Below are 20,985 nucleotides of genomic sequence, written 5' to 3'. Positions count from 1 at the left end.
GGGGTCAAACGGGAAGAGTGGGCATAGGCATGGGTCTAGACAATACTCCCCTTTCCCGTGGTCTCTACCCAAACTAAATGGCATACTCTCTACAATAGCATACATATTATCCAAAGCAAGTAGAGAGTAGAGAAATGTATCACTCAAGTTGACTTCTACTAAGGTGCCCTCATGTGTATACTCACTACTAGTTTCACAATCATCACCATGAGTACTCTCAACAATAAAGTCACACAAAGTAAAAGGACAATTAGTTTCCAAGACCACACATCCCTAACCCTTGAGAGTACTCTCATCTTCTAAGAAGAGATTTCCATCTTTAGGAGGAATGTTGCCACACCAAAGTGGGTTAGCATATCAGCTATAGCTTTTAAGGCAAGCTATACCATTATTTTCACCACTAGTTTCATTAGGAGTGGTTATAACATCTTCAAAAAAAACATTATATCTAAAGTGAGCATGATCTATTTCACAGACAAATTTGGAACAAACACATTCATCACTGTCTAAAAGATCAATATCAAGTTTTAAAGATATTTCAAGTGCAAGATTATCCCAAGAATAGCTCTCGAGTTCACTTGTATTCCTTTGATCAACATTTTCAACATCATCACACACTTGAGGTTCATTAATCACATCATACACTTCCTCAAGTGGTGGGTAATTTTCACACATAAGTTGATCAACACCAATTTCAGAAGAAAGTGTACTTTCATTAAACACAATGGTTTCAACACTAGGTGGACATAAATCGATCTTAAAAGAAGAGTCAATTCGGTCATCAATAGGATCAACTAGTGTATCCACACTTACAACACGTACATCATTATCAAGTGGCAAAGAAATAATAGGCTCATACATAGGCAAGCTACAACTCACACTCAATGGGATACTAGCTACACAATTATCATTCACATGCATGAAACTGTAAGAGTTAGCTATTTTACCTTGAAGTCCTTGAGTAGATTCTTCTTTGTCATGGTGTGAAGGTCCTCCACAATCTTAGGCAGCAACTACCTTTCGCCATTGTTTGCCTTCACTTGTCATGTTGGTACCTACACAAATGTCCTTAGAAATAGAAGGAAAACCAATGTTAGCATGGTTTGGTGGTAATCCCCCCACTTCGCTCCACACAACCTCTCCTTTTTCCACTCTCGGATTATCATCTTGAACTCCCTTACTCCTTTCAATCTTTTGCCTCTCACAATAATTTGGATTGAAGTAGGTAGTCATTTCTTTTTGTGGCTTGGGCAGCAAGTAAGTCATGAGGTGATTCCCCTATTGGTCTCTTACAATATTTGGCCAATTTTGCACGTTTGGAACTCTATGTTGTGCAAACCAATCGGCACCTAGGCATACATGACCGTATGTCAATGGAAGAATATCGCACCATACCTCCTCATGGTATTCAAATTGGGAGAATACAACCTTTACCCTCTCGATAACCTTAAACCCATCCAAGAAGTATGGAACAAGTAAAGGCTCACGAAACAACCCCAAGTAGTCAACCATGGATGGAACGATGTAGTTACTATAGTACCTATCATTTAATACAACGAGGCATACTGGTATCCCACAAATGGTCGCCTTTTCGAAGTGTACACTCCTTTTTGGATCAACATTATAAAGCACACAAGTACCCCTCGGTTTTGGAGATACATACCCTCTTCTTCTCGTTGGACAACCTCCACTAGAGCTAGTATAACAATTCACACTATATTGATCTTGATAAGAAGTAATACAAGGTGGAGAATATGAATTTTCACATTCCTCATGTGTACTCTCATCATAGCTCTCATAAGCTTTTCGAACGAAAGGGTTATACCTAACACCAAATCTAGGTTCGGAGTGAGAATTGTAAGACTCCTCACATGCCCCAACATCATTATAAGATCTATCATGTGGTCCTACATCATCTCCAAGTTCCCCATAAGTACTAGGAACTTCATTCACCTTATTTTCTTCCTCAAAACCGTAACTCTCAAATCTTCCCAAGTTTTGATCATGGCTATTTTCATGGCCTCCGTAATCTCCCTCAACTTCGTAGCCATAAAATCCCTCACTACAATCATAGTCTCCCATGTTGTAGTCACAATAATCCCCGGCTATTGAAGACATGTTCCCCTTATATTACCTTTTAAACCTACAAAATGAACAAACAAGATTAGTAGTAAAATCTCCTCACCAACACTCGTATTCACTCACTTTTGTGATCCTCACAATTTGGAGCGATGAATATTGAAAGTTGCTTATACTCTGGTAGTCAATAAGATGTCAATTCTACATAGCGGCCGGAATAGATTCTTGTTTGATCGAATCAAGACACAAAACAAAATCTACTTATTAACTTGAAACAAAGAAGTTATGATGAGTTAAAAATAAGAAAAGCACATAAATAACGAAGACACGAAAGAAATGGATTCAACAACTAATCTACAACTAAGTAGGTGATTACTAGTTGCTAATTAGTATTAGAACCAATAATGAAACTAAGGGACAATAAAAATGAAACTAATAATCTAAAATTTTGAGCTCAAAAATATTGCGTGAACAGTAGCAGTGATGATATGGCAGCCACGTATTGGTTCGGTTTTATCAAGTGGTTATTCTCAAATGTTCAAGCCTTGGTCAAAATTAATTTGGATTGGTGGAATTTGTTTTAGGAGGGAAAATAAGTCTTGGGGCCTTTTTCAATTTTCAAGACTTGACTTTTTCTTGTACTTTTCCTTAAAACATGGGTCCTTAAATCATGGAAAAGTGGTTGAGAAGTGATATAAAGTCTTTTGGTGGTTGAGAGTCTTTCAAGACTAACAAGTACATACACTTTTTTCCTTCATCTTTAAGGATCTAACATTCACTTTATGTTCTAACAATATATGAAGAAAGGTGAAGAACTTCAAGAACAACAACAACCACACCAAGAACAATAACAACGATCTTCAAGAACAACAACAATTCCAACGGCCAACTCCAATCCACAATAATAATATCTCCAACACTTGGCCAAGACAACTACAACTTCAACAAAATAGTTCTCAAGCCACCAAGAAACAACAATATCATGTAGTCAAGTTTAGAACATCAAGGAGAAACCACACGACCAAAACAGTCCACCACAACAATGGTCAACAACAATGGGCCAAGCTTATGTTCGCAACAACAACTTTCAATAAGTTCAAGCTCAAGTTTAGATCTAGACTCAAAGTGTTAGTGGACAAGAAAACTAACACTAGAAACAAAAAAACAAACAAGAAAACTACTAGATCTAGTCACACAAAAAACAAACCTTGGCCAAGACACAACAAGAACACAATTTTGGCCAAGAACACAAACACGGACAAATTGCTATTTTTCTAGAATTTTCAGTTTTTAACACTTTTTTTTTAATTTTCTAATAAGCAAGCCCAAGATTGATCTTGTAGGAATAAGATCAAGCCATTCTTTGATACCAAATGGTACGGAAAACAAAGCTGGAAACCAAAACTATAACTAAAGAAAGGAAATGAAGATGATAACAATGCCACAAGATAAAACAAGACACGGATTCAATACAAACACGAGAAATTGCATAGAAAATAAAGATAGATAGTGAGACCAAGATTATTAAAAAAATTAAGAATCAAGTGTATTTCAACACTAACCCCTAATGAATGTAATAATCAAAACCACACTCTTACGGTGACCTCCAAGGGAATCAACTCACTTCAAGATCTACCGTTTCCAAGCAAAGGTCAATATTGGCTTTTTTAAGCCCTATACTAAAGATGGCTTTTCCAAGCCCCAACTAAGACTACACTAAGGTGTTCTACTCTCAAGAAAGAGGATTTTCAAGTGTTTCATACATTCATCATTCAAAACTAACTAGCAAATGAACTAATAGAACCTATTTATAGTCTAACTTATTACATAATAAAATGACCATATACCCTTAATAAAAAGGGGTGGTCATGGAGTGTTACTTGAACAAAGCTAAGTGAACAAAATACCCTTAATGAAGGCCCAAAACCGTGAGTCCTCAATTTTCAATGCTCCAAGCAATCTTCCACACGTGGGATTGCTCTTTGGTGTACTCAAATCGGCCCCTCCATGTAGGATCCCGTGTCCTCAATGTGACCAAAGCTTGATGCCCCATATACTGACTTCGAATGATGTCATCGAAAGCTAAGATGACCATTTGACTCATATCATCGGGACTCCTTGGGGATGAAGTTTGGCTCCCATATCCTAATTGATAGGTATGCCCCAGCTACGAACCAAGGTCCCTCCTGGATGACTTGTCTCGGCGATGTTTCATCGTAGAATTTGACAGTAAAATACTCGAGTCCCAGGTCTTTAAGATAGAAATCCATTTGCAGTTTCCATAGATCTGCTAATTTCTTCTTCAGATAGATGTGGTTGTGTTTTTTTCCCACTAGTTTGATAATAATTGAGAATTTCCAAGGCGCTGTTTATCCTCGGGGGTCAGATGGATGGCTTATCCCTAGTCCCTCGAAGTTTCCTCTTCATTTGGAGAAGAAATCTGGGGGTTAGCATGGGGAGGGTTGAGAGATAGTATCCTTCACAATTTCAACAAAGGGAATATGCTTTGGAGGGTCAATAAACATCTGGATTGTTAAGTCTGGAGGTTCCGGTGGAGTGATGAGGTGAGCCGGAGGGGAAGTCATTTCCGGTGTAGACATTAGAGGGGGAGTAAGTAGAGATAGGGGTCTTTCTCTCTCTGCTTCCTAAAGAACAGTAATACTATACCACTTTGATGCATTCAATGAAATTTGTTTATCAATGTATTGTTCGAATGCTTGTAAGATATAATATTTATTGTTGAGAGACTGAATTGAATGTATGTGATTATGATATGTATAATTTCTATACTATTGGAATACAATAATAATAAATTCAGTGTAATTTTATAAGTAAGGCATGAAAGATCGAGTGTACCTAGATCTTAATTCTATTTTGTAGAGATAGATAGGTTATTTCGGATAGATCACTGGCTTAAATAAAGTATTTTAAAGCGGTTTAAAAAAAGGAAATACAAAAAAAGAAACAGTAACAACAACAAAATAATGTGAAATAAATAGCCATATATAACATACGAAAGAAGTAATAGTAATGACAATGAAATAGTACAATAATCGATTTAACCTTATGTGTTGATTTACGTAAATAATGTGCAAGTATAACTTTTGAAAAATCATCAGGATGATTAGATAATATTAGATTTGAATCCAATATATGCTCATGTATCTCTTAATCCTACAGATTAAATATTAAACTGTCATCTAACGTTGTCAGCAATGAACACAAATAAATAAATTACAATTCACTTATTTATTTATTCAATTTATTTTGATTCGTCCAAATTTAACACACTACATTAAATATAATTGTCACTTACATCTATTTTTAGTAATGATCTCTACGATGAAATTATGTTATATCCATCGATAGTAAGAGCGAATGATTAAAATGTTACGATAGGATATTTTTTTGAAATTTTTTCTTGTATCGTCACTAATCTATTGCTTGTTGTTCGTAGTTAACGTAGTTTTGATAATCTATCACTAATTTGTTGTTAAATAGAAGTAACGATTAATTTTACTGTCTAGCTATAAAATTTATCCATCGCTATTTTTTTTTCTTTTTTAGTAATGATCTCTATGATGAAATTATGTTCTATCTTGTTGTGTCATTAAGAGGTGTGAATGAAAAATTAGAAGGTGGTTTTTCTTCGGAAAGACACTAAAAGAAAGGATGCAATTTGAATAGACACCTTTCGGATTGAATGATTATGACCTTCCCAATAGATTGTGACTTTCCGAAGAGTTGCACCTTTATGACGGGGTGTACCTTTTCATGAACCATTGCTTTCTTTCTGAAGGGACACTTGATGGATATAAATACCTGAACTTTTCCTCCGGTATAGATACAATTTTTTAGTTGAAAAATAATCTTCTTCTTCTTCCAAAAATTCTTGTGTGATCATCAAATAGTTGACTGTGTTCGAAGTTTCTGGAAATTTGAGGTATCACTATTTTCAGAAAGAGAGTCATTTTAATCTGGGAGGAAAAATTTCATAACCTCGGGTACTTGAGGGGAATAAATTTCTTAAGAACACACCGTGCATTTGGTGGACTTGATTCTACAATTTTTCGCTTCATCTTCTTTCTTAAAAAAGTTGATAAACACACTTGATTTGATAGTTCATTTGATCATTCATTTAAAATTCTGTTTGAACATGTTGAACTTCATTGTAGTTCTTGAATGTTGTTCTTGAACTAAATTTAAAGTTTGTATAGAAAATATATAGATTTGTACCAGCCAGAACAACAATCTTAAGGAATTAATACTAATCTGTATTGTTTGATATTACTGTTTTTCAGTAAATATTTTGAACTTCATATTGATAGTTCCTCAACTGCTTGAACTTGTGTTTAAAGTTCTTGAAACTTCATTTTGATAGTTCATAAGTTGGTTGAACTTGTGTTGAAGTTCTTAACATTTGGTTTTGCTATTTTCCAAAAAATAGTTTGAACTTCATTTTGTTGATGTTCATAAGTTGGGTTGAACTTTTTGTTAAAAGTTCAAAGTTATAAATACAGAGTTTAAACTTCATTTGATTGTTCATATATTAATTTGAACATGTGTTTGAAGTTATTATTGAAAAATACAGATTTTACCAAATTCGAGAAAAATAATAATTTTAAGGAAATTAGAATAAAATATTTATTTATTATGCTTGTTTGGTGAAAGAATTTTTTTTATCACTATTTATAAATTAAGTATTTGGTTAATTTGTATTGGATCTGATTTTGTGGAGACTAAAATTTTTTGATTTCTATTTCCTCGGTTAGAAGAAAATAAAAACTTCACTGAGAAATTAGTGTGGGAATTAAGTTCGAAGAATATAAAACTTGCATCAATTCGGTAAACTCTCTGTATTGGTTTCTAGAATTTAAAATCTATGAGTTTTCACTCTATTTGAATTTGATTCTAATTTGAAGTCATAAAAACTTCGTCAAGTTTCAAATTTCATTCGGTGGATGGTTTGAAGATATAAAATCTTCATCATTGACTAGAAACAAGTTCGTTAAAGATTAAAGTCTTTATTTTTAGTATTCTGAAATACTAAAGTGGATGTCAAAGATTGACAGGAAAATGACGAATGAAACTAAACAACAAATTGATTTGGTTGTGAATGGTGTTGCCCCAACGGCAACCGATGTTGTGTCATTAAGTCATTCAGATATTGCTCTAGCAATGAAAACAACAGAGAATCCAAGAAAATATTTTGGTGTGAACTTTAAAGAATGAAAGAAAATGACGTTATTTTGGCTGGCCAAACTTGAAATGCAAATGTTCATAAGTATAAATCCTCATATTCTAGAAAAAATAATGATTGAAAATCAATTATATGGCCTGAAAGATCTTGTGAGTCATTCCAAGATAGACAAGAATAATAAGTTGAATGAGAAATCATCAATGATGGTTGCAAATCCTATTAAGGATGATGCTCCAAATAATAAGAAGATGAAGAAGTCTTCTTGACAAGAGAAGGAGCAGAACAAGAACACGTTTAAAGTCAAGTGTTACAATTGTAGTGATGTTCGCCACAAACCTCTAAATAGTCAAGTTATAAATAAGAACAATAAAAAAGATTAGATAAACATATTGGAAACAACTAGAAAGATTAAAAATCTATGTGATATGATCACTGAAAGCAATCTAGATGGATATCCAAATGAATGGTAATATAATTTAGGAGCCACTAGATATGTTAAAGCGGATAAAGAAGCTTTTGCTACTTATGATACCGCTAATCCTAAAGAAGTGATCTTTATGAAAAATAATGAAACAACCAAGGTGTCACGATCCGAACTAGGGCCTGACCATAACGGACATCCCGAACCATAAAGGCCCGGACGTCCTACTCTATCTGGCATTCATGCACAACATTCATATAATAAAAGAAAATGCAGAATTATGATCTAATATGAAAACATGGTCATACTCTAGATTAATTTTAACAATAAGGAATGAAATCCGAAAATCACTAACAACATGTGGAACAGTCAGCGAAATCTCTACTACATGAAAATCTGACAACTATCTGAAAACTGGGACAAGGCCCCAGTAAACCAAAACTGTAATAGATAACATAATCTGAAAGGACAGGCCCTCTGGAATAGAGAAGACTCACCACTACACAATCTGATTTGTTGTCTGAATTATCTACTACTTATCTGGACCCCTAGACCAAGCCTCAGAACCTGAGAGGTAGGGCAGGGGGTTCAATACAGATATGCTGGTACACAGAGCTAATCCAAAATAATCATTTATATTCAACATATATGAGAGCAATTTAAAGCAGTTCATAAACATATCATATAGTAAGAAATCACATGGGCATTTTAAAACACTCAGTGAAAACATCTGAAATCTGTGACACTCTTTGTCTTACTTCTGTGCTAGGTGGTGTACCCTACAATCTGTAATCCCATGGGCTATATGGGATCTACCATTAACTCGGCAGCCAAGCCCCCAACCTAAGTGTGCTGCAAGGGTCGGAGTCTCTGAATCTACTATGCCACACGACCGTCGCCAGAGTATAATAATAATCTACCCGTATCGACAAATACGGTTTCAGGCTAAGAGTTATTTGAACTCATGCCTTCTTCGGGTAACTACCTAAACCTCTTTATGCCCATTTTTAGTTCATTAAACATGCATGCTCTGAAAACATACTCTGAAATCTTTAACTCTGTCATGGCATATACACATATATGGTATCGTCATACCATTGACTTGCAAGTCACATTCTCTGAGTCATTTATAGCAATTTATATCTCTATTTTCAAATTATGAAATTCAGGACCACCATAACAACAATTTGTTCAAGGAACTCATGCTTTAAAATTCATGTAAAACCATACAAACAATTCTCTTTCACTACAAAAAAAAATAGCATTTAGCGACACGCCATATTCGTCGCTATCATATGAAAATCCATCGCAAATAGAAATAGCAACGGAATTTGTTTTGTTGCTATATTGCTCGTTGCTAACCTCATAGAGATAAAAAATTGAATTCCGTCGCAAAATTTGTGACTAATTAGCGATGAAACAGTTTGGTTGTTGGTATTACTGACGTACATTTCCGTTGCTATAGCATTGCTATTCCCAAAATTCATTTTAGTCGTGACTTAATTTACGACAGAATATTTTATCGTTGATCCGTTGCAACATAATTTGGTCTACTTATTTTGCAACCAAATTTCTCCATCGCTAAAGTTTTTCAGTAGCTACGACTGATGTTAGTCACTAATTTTTTTGTCGCTAATTACAGCCGTCTTTAGCAACTAAATTAATCCGTCCCTAAAGTTTTTCAGTAGCAACGAAAAAAGTTAGTCACTAATTCTTTGTCGCTAATAATTTTATAAGAAAATAGTTGAAACACGTAAATTATAAAATGATTAAATATCCAACATTCAAATAGATAGCAAAATTCACAACAATTGTGTCCAACACCCACAATTTCAAGTATTTTATCAAACATAAACTAATGTCAAAATAGTCTATCAAAAATTAGTGCAACGATCATAGACTACGAATAATATGAAGCTACGAATCAACGTCGTCATCATTATCATCAGTAGGAGTAGGATCAAGCACGGCCCTATCTTGTACCCTAGTACCACCAACACGCTCAATAACTATCGGAAGAAAATGAGTAGTAAGGGCTGGAATCAATTGCTTCACCAACTCCTCCATATTTGTTATCGGTAAAGAAATCGAAGGTGGTACTGATGATGTGGAAGCATTGCAGGCACACAGTTTTTTCCAAAGTAACTTGTAGCTTCAGATCCAAGACCAAACAATCTTTTCTTCTTTGCTCCTCCCGCAGCTTCATAATATGTCTCCAATTGATCTATTTCAGATTCACATTGTATTTTTTCCCATATAATTTCTTCATACCTTTCCTGTAACAAGTGAAGTTATTAAAATAGACTCAAGTTCATGTCAACACAAAAGAAAAATAAGAGATGAGTATCATATCATTAGATGTAAGTTATGGACTTACATGTAGAAGTCGAAAACGCTCACCAAAAAAAGATTTTCTATTATGATTATGTGTATGGACGTGCAAATGTAACTCGCTTGGAGTTGGATCTCGACCTATTTTAAGAGCCTATACAGATTTTTTAGGTATTTAGAATGAGACCAACGTACATTAGCAGTATACCAAAAGAGAATTATGACACACCACCAAGTTTCTTTGCCCTATTCTAAGCAAAAAAAATGTCACCAAACATGTTGGTATAGCAGCAAAATAAAAAGGAAAAAGAAGAGAGTAGCAGGAAAGAATTGTTGCAAAACAAAGAGGAAAAACAAGAGAAACTGCAACAACTGCTTGCTGAAAAAATAGGATAAAACTAGCAGCAGCTGCAATAACAGAAAACAGCAGCAGTAACAATTTCCAGCAACTATTAGTGTAACAAATAAGAATGCACATGTAGAAAACAGCTGCTGCAGTTCTGGAAAATAGCAACTATTGGTTTCTTGGATAGTATGTTGCAGTTCTAGAAAACAGCTGCTTGCTGGAAAAGTAGTATAAAACTAGTAGCAGCTGCAATAATAGAAAACAACAGATATGTTCCACAGAGAAAATATTCTTTTTATTGCAAGATAGATAGAGGTAAGATTGCAAATACACTACCCTCACACACACGGTGAGATTACACTAGCTACGTTGTTGGTTGGAACCATGAAGTACAGTTAGGAACAAAATGAGGATATGTTTCATTGAAAAGATCTGCCAATAGAATTAATAAAAAAAAGTTGATGATTGAAGAAACATCATTAATATAAATAGTAGATAGCATTTAAATAGAAGTAAAGGATATTAAGGCAGATACTTTAGGGTTAAAATATCTGCCTTAATATCCTTATTTTGCAGCCCAAACAAGGTAGTACCACTACTAGCTACTTGCTAACACAACCATAGCTACTAAAACAACAAAGTAACGACTTAAAACTAATTAGCTATTTCAAGGTACGTAGCAGCAGACCAGATCATCACATATAGCACCAAAATAAAGTGGAAAAACTAGCATGTCAACAGCCAAAAGACCATAGCAGCAGCCCAAACAAAATAACTTTCCGGGTTGATGAAAATTTTTTATGAAATATATACTTACAAGTTTTGTGCTCTCCAGCTGTGACAGAGCCACCATTGTGTGTCCCAGCAGCTACTTCATGTCCACCACATTGATTCTTTGAATTTATCTCGGACTTCTTAACACAGTCATCACTTTGCCAAAGTTCCATCCACCTTTCCCACACATGGTCATTTACAAATTCCGGTTGAATTGTAGTTCTATGCTTCTTTATATTGGAAATGAAATTCTTGTAGCATAATATAGCCTTCTTCATCTATTGTTGCTTCACCAGAACTTCACTAACGGAAGCATCCCAATAAAAATTCTTCTGAAATTCAGTTTAAAGTAATATAATTAAGTGTTAGCTGCAAACTCAAACAACTTCTATTGATTATGATCTTAAAAAACATACCTTGAATTTTCCAAAATAACCATCTTTGAAATCTTGTGAAACACCTTTCCAGTTGACCCCATTAGGATCACCTTCACTTTTGAAAGACAATGTAATGGAATTGGAGCATTTGGAAGATGGTTCCAACCTATACAACATCAAATTCAAAATCAATAACACTACACAACATCTATGTACAAAAATAGTAAACATATAAGTAGTAGGTACTAACCCTGAAGAAGTCAGAAAAATAAGGGTCCGTCCATTGTTACAACTGGAATCTCCTGAAGCAGATACATTTCTCTGACTAGATGTTGCCTCAACTACTGTGTTGCTTTGAGCATTCATATTCTGGCGTGTTGGGCTGATTTAGTTAGGTAAAACAGGAGATGTCTCAGGAATGACCGGTGTTTGATCGGGTGGCATGGTCGGAATGGAACTTGTATCATCCTGTTCATTTACTGGAGCTGGAGTAGAAGGAATTTTTGCACGATTAGCAGCCTTACTCCTGCCTGTGGACTTGCCGGCACGATATCCACCTCAAGTCATATCTGAAAAAATAACGGTGTCATTAGATTATCACTATTAAAAATCAAATTAAAATGATGCAAAAATTAGCAGATTATTAAAAGGAAACCAAAAACTTATAAAATGATGATATCTTAGAGAAAAATTAGTAAAAACAACATACAACAAAGCTAAAATAACACATTTTTTGAAGCACTTGGCACAGTCTATGTTTTGAACTAAAAACAAACTACAACAAAGCTAAAATAGTAGATTCCGTAGTTTCTTACTAAAAACAAAATACAACAAAGCTAAAATAGTAGATATTTATCAAGTTCTATTCACTATCTATGTCTTCTTCAAACTCTTCCTCTTCATCCTCCTCCTCAGTTTCCTCGGTTTCATATTCTTCTTCTGTACATCCATCTTGAATTTCATGATGCTCTTCAAATAAACCATTATTAAGAGGTTCATTCATTTCAAGTACACCCCCATTTGGATCATGCAATAGAATATCTTCATCTACAGAAACAGACATATCTATCTCATGGACTTCAACTTTTTCAACTTGAAAATGAACATTCAGTTCTGAAGTTATCACCACTTCCTCAACTGGTAATTCAATAACATTTTGAGGTTTGACCTTCAATACAGCTAGCCAATCTTCTTTGTCCTTTTTCTTACTCGGATAAGGTACATAACATACTTGCGTTGCTTGCATTGTAAGAATAAAAGGCTCATACTTTTTATATCGACGATGATGGTTAATATCAACCAATTTGTACCGATCATGCTTCTTAACACCGACATCTATTATTGGGTTAAACCATTCGCATTTGAATAACACAGTTTGCTTTAAAGGTGCTTCACGGTATTCCACTTGTATGATCTCTTTTATTCGCCCGTAATAATCCCTAAAATTTGGATCCGAGATACAAACTCTACTATTTATTGTTGATCTCATGCTACCATGACATTCTGTGTGAAATTTATATCTGTTAACAAAATAAACTGAATGAGATGTAGCTCCTATTAATGGTCCACGAGCAAGATTACGCAAGTATTCATTTTCAATGGGATTGCACCGAGCCTATTTAAAAAAAAAACAAAGATCTAGTTAAACATGAGAAGCCAATTTAAGTACATGCATCATTATATGAAAGTTAATATTTATTTAAATCTTACATATCCCTTGAACCATATAGCGAAATTTTCTTCAAGGCTCTCGTCTATTTCTCTTTGAGAGAGATTCGGAAATTCTTCTTCCAAACGTTACAGGTACATACTTCATTCCAACAAATTAAATTATATATGAGAAGTCACGATATAAGAATAGATTTTATTATTATTAATTAAGAGAATTTGGTTACCTCACAAATGGCTCAACCTTCTCACAATTTAGTAAAATATAAGTTTGAGCCGCCTTGATTTCATCTAAGATTAAATCTCTTTTCTTTGCTTCTCCCCAAAGTTGAACTGGATGGGAGAATATTGAAAGATTTCCTTTAAGATCTTCCACAACTCCACCATCGTCATTACGATCCACATTATGATTTCGTGACATGACATGAGGTTCAAAATAATGAGAAAATAATTGTGTTGACTCCATCATCAAGTACGCTTCACAAATGGAACCCTCAATACTAGCTTTATTCCCAATCATCTTTTCAAGAGTTCCCAAATACCTATATACAGAAAAAGATGTAACATTATGTTTTGGAAGGTTATGTATTAATTAACCGTCACAAGTTTGACATAGAGCTACATATTTACCTTTCAAAAGGATACATCCATCGATATTGCATAGGTCCAACAACCTTTACTTCATATGGAAGGTGCACAGGAAGATGTTTCATTGAGTCAAAGAACCCAGGAGTAAATATACGTTCCAACTTGCACAAAATTTGTGGAATATCTCTCTCTAATCGCACCATATCATCTACTCGTAGAGTGGTCGAAGTAAGATCCTTAAAAAATAAGCTCAATTCTGTAAGTGCCTGCCACACATTACTAGGAAGTAGTTCACGAAAAGCAATAGGCATTAGTCGTTGCATGAACATATGACAATCGTGACTCTACATTCCATATAACCTTTTAGCATTTGTGTCTGGCAACCTACCCAAATTTGAAACATACCCATCTGGAAACTTTAAGTATTTCACCCAATTAAACAAGATCGCTCTTGCTTCCTTGTCTAATGTATAGACAAATTTTGGATATTGGCCATTACTATCCTTTCCTAATTGAGGTCGATCACAATATTTTGCCATATCTAACCGTGACTGTGGATTATCTTTAGTTTTGTCATCAAAATTAAGAACAGTGTTAAATACATTATCAAAAAAGTTTTTCTCAATATGAATAACATCAAGATTATGTCGAATCATGTTAGAACTCCAGTATGGAAAATTCCAAAAAATGCTTTGCTTTTTCCACCCACATGTCTTACATATTATTTTATTAACTTGTTTTGCATCTAACTCTGTTACATTTCTTATCCCTAAATTACAAATCTGGTCCAAAATTTCCTCTCCCGTTCTATTTGTTGGGGGAGGTCTTCTGACAGTCTGGCCTTTAAGAAAGTTCTTTCAAACTCTCCTAAATGGGTGGTGCTGGTCACGGAACATTCTGTGGCAATCAAACCAGGATTGTTTTCTTCCATGCTGCAATCTAAAAGATTGTGTTTCCTCCATACAATAAGGACATGCTAATTTACCTGCAGTACTCCATCTCGATAACATAGAATATGCAGGAAAGTCACTAATTGTCCACATCAAAGCTGCCCTTAATTGAAAGTTTTGCCTTTTTGAGATGTCAAATGCTTCCACACCCGTCTCCCACAACAAGGTCAACTCCTTAATTAGGGGTTGCAGATAAACATCAATTTTATGTTTAGGATTGCTGGGACCTGGAACAATGATAGTTAAGAACATATAAGCCTCTTTTATGCACATTCCTGGAGGTAAATTGTATGGAGTAACAATCACTGGCCACGAAGAATATTTTCTTCTAGACTGACTGAATGATTGAAAACTATCTGTACATAACCCCAACCTGACATTTCTTAGTTCAGCGGCAAAAAAGAGATGACTTTCATTGAAGTGCTTCCAAGCCTTAGAATCTGATGGATGGAGCATCACACCATCCTTTTTTTTATGCTCATGATGCCATCTCATGTTAGCAGCTATAGCATGAGATGCATATAATCTTTGCAATCTCGGAGTCAAAGGAAAATAATACATTCTCTTGAAAGGGACCAATTTCCTCTTACGAGAGCCAACACAACGCTTATACCTTGGCTTGCTACAAAATTCACAAGATGTAAGGTATTCATCATCATCACCTTAATACAACATACATCCTGATTCACAACAATCAATCTTTTCAACTAGCAAACCCAAGCTATGCACTAACTTCTTCGTCTGATAATAGTTATCAAGCACGATTTTATCTTCAGGTAAAGACTCCTTAAGCAATTGCATCATTTGGTTATAGCCTCTCTGTGACATATTGTTCTCCATTTTAATATTCAACATTCGAGAGACAACTGTAAGTTGAGAGAGGGATGAACCGGGATATAATTCTGCATCAGCAGTATCTAACAAATCATAAAATTTTTTGGAAACGGGATTAGGATATTCCTCCATTAAATGTTGAAAAGGATGAGATGACTCGGGTTCACTATTTCTATAAGATTGCCAGCTTGAACCCTGAGAAAAGTTGGGACTAGTTGCATCCAAAATCATTTGTCGGTATGGATTCTCTTTGAATATTGGTTGACCACCACCATGCAATGCATTACCATAAGAAGTCTCACTTATATCATCTCTTTTCCCTTGATGCTTCCAAATAAAATAGTTCTCAATAAATCCAGATTGATAAAGGTGACATTTAACAGTTTCAACATCCATGAATTTATAGTTCTTACATTTTGTACATGGACATCTAACTTTGTCACCACTCATACGATTTGGTTGAGAACATGCGAATTGAATAAATTCATCCACCCCGGTTACAAATCTAGAGTATAAACCCCCTCGGCCATCTAACCTCTCATACATCCAACTACGCTCTAGATTATTCATGTTCCTATTAAGGTTCAAATAAAAAAAAGGATAATCAGTGCTAATTAACCAGCTTAATAAGAAACACAATAATTAGTCTTAATTAATAATTAACCTTGTTGGAAATGTTTATTAACAAATACGATAATGTATGATCAGGCTCTATATAAAGAACTACTTAGCAAAGAAAGCATAATTAAGTTAATCAATTGACAGTTAAATAGTTTCACTAAATTATTCAAACTTATGCTCTTAAAGTAGAAAACAAAACTAGTTTACCTTTAAAATAAGATAAAAGTGATACATAAATCTATTTTAAGTTACAAACATAATCGAGAAGCCAACAAGCTTACCAAGAAAAATTAAAAAGTCGAAAGAAAGTTTTAAAATACACCTGATTGAATACAATACTCCACTTATTTTACCACCAATCTACAACTGCACTACACCAATTCCAGTAAAAAGACACCTGAAAGATAAGTATATCAAATAAGTATTTGAATATATGACACACCCCGTTAACATTTTTGCAGAATCCAAGCAACATTGATGTACATACAAAACATTTGTAAGGAATCGGTTATTTATTGGTTAAAACTATTTCCCTTATATATTTTAGAGCTTCCGTGGAATATAGAAGTATTATGGAATAACTTTTTTTTCTTCAGTACAGCTGGATAAATAACATATGATGTACATATGATGGCTAAATAACATGGAATAACCTTTTATCTTCAGTACAGTTGGATAATTTTATTATGTGTTTTGTGAAGTACCTCTAAATTTTCATACAATTGCAAGACTAACTTAAGGATTCAAAAAGCTCCTCTTATAATTAGAGAAGAAGTTAATACATCACTTTGGAGGCATTGGTTGCTATAGACTACCCTAAGAAGAAAACCACTTGTTTAAGTTTAATTACGAAATTGATACATATGATTCAAACCATACACATTGATACCCGATATATAAAGGACAAGGGTATATTTCAAAACAATCCAGTTTCAACTTCTAACTTCGCTATTCAACTAATAAACCGACCATATAAGACAAAAGTGTACATTGCCTCACTAGCCATAGTCCAAAGGAATTATTATGATGCTTTTGTATCGGTATCCAAACAATCCTCCAGCATGCTTTTAGACTTACAATGTGAAGAAGCTAATCTTTCCCTCCCTGGAGGAATAAATACTCAAAAGTGCTAAAGCATATTCCAACTACCAAAGATGGATTTCTACCATAGGACTAGGCAAAGTTAAATGCCTCAGAGGATAGCTCTACGTCACAGAACATACAAATAGACAAGATTTTGTTGAAGTAAGCTTAAAATAACACAACCCATTATAGAAATATTTCAACATGTAGCGGGGCACTAGAAACCAGCAAGATGACTTAATAAACCAAAGTTGTTGATTCTTTACGAGAAGTCAAACTTTCTACATTATTGGTTGATGCCCTTCTTCCTAAACCACCTCACTGGATGAATTAAATGGAAAATAAAGTCCAAGACAGGGTAGTAGTGTCACACATCATAACAGCACTTACAAAGAACAGAAAAAGGAAAATACCTCAAGTAGCTGGTTTCATCAAAGCCAAAAAAAAGTAGTCGCGAATCAAGAATCTTTCCTTGCAGATCAGTTCAAAAATTACATGTAAATGGAATTAATCAATTGAATAGAGGTCAAATTGGAAGCACGTATCCAAGAACTTGAAGATCGGAAACTGATTCAGTAAAAAGGAAGACAAATGAAGCAAGAGTAGTGAAGAATTTTGATCTAGAAATGGAGAGGCACATAAGTATAGAGGGGAAAGTATCTCATTTTAGAGAGATATAGATGGGGGGCGGGTGGAAATGAATAAAAACCTAGAGGCCCCCCTTTTCTATAGTAAAAATAATTAATTAGAAAACTATAATTAATATTTTACGATGGCATAGTTGGTCGCTAAACAAAACACTTTTTTTAAAAAAAAATGAAGGGCACCGACGAAAGTTTGTTGCTAAATTCGTTGCTACGAAATAATTAACATAGTGACCAAAAAATTCATTGCTAATTCGTCACTAAATTTGGGAGCCAATTTTTACCGCTATTATTTAGTGATGAAAATCAAATTCCATCACTGATTTGTTGCTAAGAACATATCAAAAAATTGGACTGCAATGTCTGTGACCAAATTGAATGTTCCGTTGCTAATTCGTCGCTACATAGTGACGAAATTTGGTCTGTCAGTAAATTTCGTCGCTAAACACAGTTTTTTTGTAGTGTTTATCAACAATTTAATAAACAATGGTGGTCATGTCCAAAGTCTCTATCTCATGCAATTCTTCTCTTTAACACAAAACAAAGTTATCACAAGACTCCCTCTCAATAATTCTAAATCAATGTTTCAAATACTATGACATTGAGAAAACATCTTTCAAATCACAGACATGCATTTCAACTCTTTTCCAACAAAATCAAAATTTTTAATTTATCACAAGAGAGGGAGTCCATAATTTATGCTCTCAAATAATCTTAAACCTCAAATTTTTATACATATACGTATACATGTAAATAAACTTAGGGGAAAGGACTAAGGGACAAATCAACAATGCATTTAAACATTCATAATGCATAATAAAATTATGTATTTCAAAACCCCTTTCTAAAATCATGCTTGAAAATCTTTAAATTATGTTCCAGTGTTTTCAAACCCATGTAGTTTTTAAAATAAACCTCACATACCTTAAATTATAAGATCTGGAAGATGAAACCTAGATCTTGATAGATGAAACCCGAATCTTGATTTTTTTCTTGGAGATATTGAACTTAAGGCTTGATTTTCTTGAATTTCTTGTTCTTGGAGAAAACCCTAATTTGATCTTATTTTGAGAGTGAAGAGGAAGTTTTGATATTGTAAAACTGATAGTGATTGATTAATAACACTTAAGAGGTGATTTAATTCGTGTGAAAGGTTTTTGGAGTGAGGGAAAGACCAAAATACCCCTACAAAATCACTTCTCAATTGCTAAAATTCTTAGCTGACGACCAAGGCTGACAAGCCGTCAGATCTGTGACAAGCCTTTAGCTTTTGTTGTCACCTAAGAGCTGAAATTGATGGGTTTCTGCCTAAGGCTGACTACATATTCTGACAAGTCGTCAAAATTATCGTCACTCAGTTGTTAGGCTGATATACTGGAGTAAAATAGCCATAACTTTTTGCCCTGATATCGTATTTTGGAAAAATTGGTGGTATTGGAAAGAGGACTCAAAGATCTTTAATTTGATATATAGTAGTCTACCCAGTTAGTCATATACAAGGAGTTATAGTCCATTGAAGTTGATTCAAGTTTTGATGCTCACTAAAACTTTAACGATAGGAAAGCTTTCAACTAGTCCTTGAGTTAAGGGACCTCTATGATCTCGACTATACTACTTAATGCTTAGAATTCTAAATATGTAAGTTAGTGAGCCTTGCTTATTAATATGGTAGCTAACGACTAGGGTTGATGTGTAGCTATGAAGATGGGTTTATCGATGGTAATGATATACGGCTATTAATAACAAGTTATAATGCCAATTAGTTGTTAAGTGAGGATAAAGTGGTTAACATTGCTAGGTAATAAGGGATGCTAGTGATAATGATGCCTAGTTAATAATAATGCCTAGTTACTGATGCTGACTAGCTAATAATGAGGACTAGTTAATAATGAGGATTAGTTGGTAAACGATTATAAGATATTGATTGGTGTTAGTTAATTAAAGATGATTAGTTGATAAATGATGAATAGTGAATAGATGAAGATTATGGTTTTAATGGTGAACCTTGACTAGTCATGAGGTTCGACAAATTATTGATTAATGGTTAGTTGTTGTTCCATGATTAATGATTATTTGAAAAATCGATTAGATTGATAACTAGAGATCATGGGATGACTAGTAAACTAGCGGTATAATAATGAGTCTTGGCTAGTTAATAATGACCAGATAGAATATAATGATAAGATAGTTATCTTTACGATGTTATGATTATGGTTACGATTATACTGGCTTGAGTCTGTGCACCTATTATACACCTATGTTTATGCATTGATGATTAGGATGATATATAGATGCCCGGCAAGTCTGGAGGATACTTTGATAATATATTGATGTCCGGCAAAGCCAGAGGATACTTTGATGATATATTGATGCTTGGTAAGACCGAAGGATAGTATGATGATATATCAATATCCAGCAAGGCCGAAGGATACTATGATGATATATTGATACCCGACAAGGCCGAAGGATACTATGATGATATATTATACACGGTAAGGCTGGAGGTTGATCACGATGATGATGGTTATGATGATAACATTTATAATGAGATTGTTGATAGTGATTGTGTACCTTGCATCTATTTCTGCATGCACATCGCTATCACCAGTATGCACCTATGTCTATCATCCGGTATGAGACGATTTCATAGATATGGGTGAAGAATATGCCTTGTGTTGTATATTGTTTGAACCTTTCGAGTATGGAGTTATGGGGTACACATAGGCTCGGTTAGGTATTTGGTTGTTCGGAGTAGCTGGTTATTCACGTTGATATTGATGTTGTTATTATCATTGTTATGATCATTATTATGGCTAGCTTATGATAGATTAGTCATTGATCTAGTATCGGGATTCGAGGTATGTCTTCAACCTCTTCTATCTTATGAATGCACTATTAGGCACAATTATATCATGTCTAGCCATGTAGATTGGAAATCCTGAGTTCGATAGTATTAAATCCTGATATTATGTTAATGAGATCTTTAAACGAGGATATGATGATTTAGGTTATGCTTTGAGATTACCTCATGTGTATATGTGTATGCATATGTATATATAAATCTAGCTA

At 34.3% G+C, this 20,985-nt stretch overlaps 2 protein-coding genes across 2 annotated transcripts; both read right to left on the bottom strand.

The window, feature by feature from the left end:
• Positions 1–9,617: 9,617 nt before the first annotated feature.
• LOC124897625 lies at positions 9,618–11,429 on the bottom strand. Its single transcript, XM_047410655.1, has 5 exons — positions 11,195–11,429; positions 10,303–10,439; positions 10,078–10,185; positions 9,847–9,976; positions 9,618–9,799 (listed from the first exon to the last, which is right to left on the bottom strand). The coding sequence occupies exons 1-5, from the start codon at positions 11,427–11,429 to the stop codon at positions 9,618–9,620; spliced, it is 792 nt and encodes a 263-aa protein (XP_047266611.1).
• A 3,212-nt stretch (positions 11,430–14,641) lies between these two features.
• Positions 14,642–15,964, bottom strand: LOC124897622. The gene is made up of 2 exons (XM_047410648.1): positions 15,468–15,964; positions 14,642–15,356 (listed from the first exon to the last, which is right to left on the bottom strand). The coding sequence occupies exons 1-2, from the start codon at positions 15,962–15,964 to the stop codon at positions 14,642–14,644; spliced, it is 1,212 nt and encodes a 403-aa protein (XP_047266604.1).
• Between the last annotated feature and the right edge of the window lie 5,021 nt (positions 15,965–20,985).

Source organism: Capsicum annuum, chromosome 1 (genome assembly GCF_002878395.1).
Source record: "Capsicum annuum cultivar UCD-10X-F1 chromosome 1, UCD10Xv1.1, whole genome shotgun sequence".
Taxonomy (NCBI): Eukaryota; Viridiplantae; Streptophyta; class Magnoliopsida; order Solanales; family Solanaceae; genus Capsicum; species Capsicum annuum.
Note: the sequence above shows the minus strand (reverse complement) of the source record. Positions and strands in the feature narration are given on the sequence as shown.

Bases quoted from the DNA above. Each gene is read 5' to 3' on its own strand.
- LOC124897625 (XM_047410655.1), bottom strand. From the start codon at position 11,429: ATGAAGAAGGCTATATTATGCTACAAGAATTTCATTTCCAATATAAAG. The intron at 10,186-10,302 runs GTGACATTTTTT...AAATCTGTATAG, and splicing joins CTGCTATACCAACATGTTTG to GCTCTTAAAATAGGTCGAGA. The intron at 9,800-9,846 runs GTTACTTTGGAA...CCACATCATCAG, and splicing joins TCTTGGATCTGAAGCTACAA to TACCACCTTCGATTTCTTTA.
- LOC124897622 (XM_047410648.1), bottom strand. From the start codon at position 15,964: ATGGATGTTGAAACTGTTAAATGTCACCTTTATCAATCTGGATTTATT. The intron at 15,357-15,467 runs GTTAGTGCATAG...TGAATTTTGTAG, and splicing joins AACTATTATCAGACGAAGAA to CAAGCCAAGGTATAAGCGTT.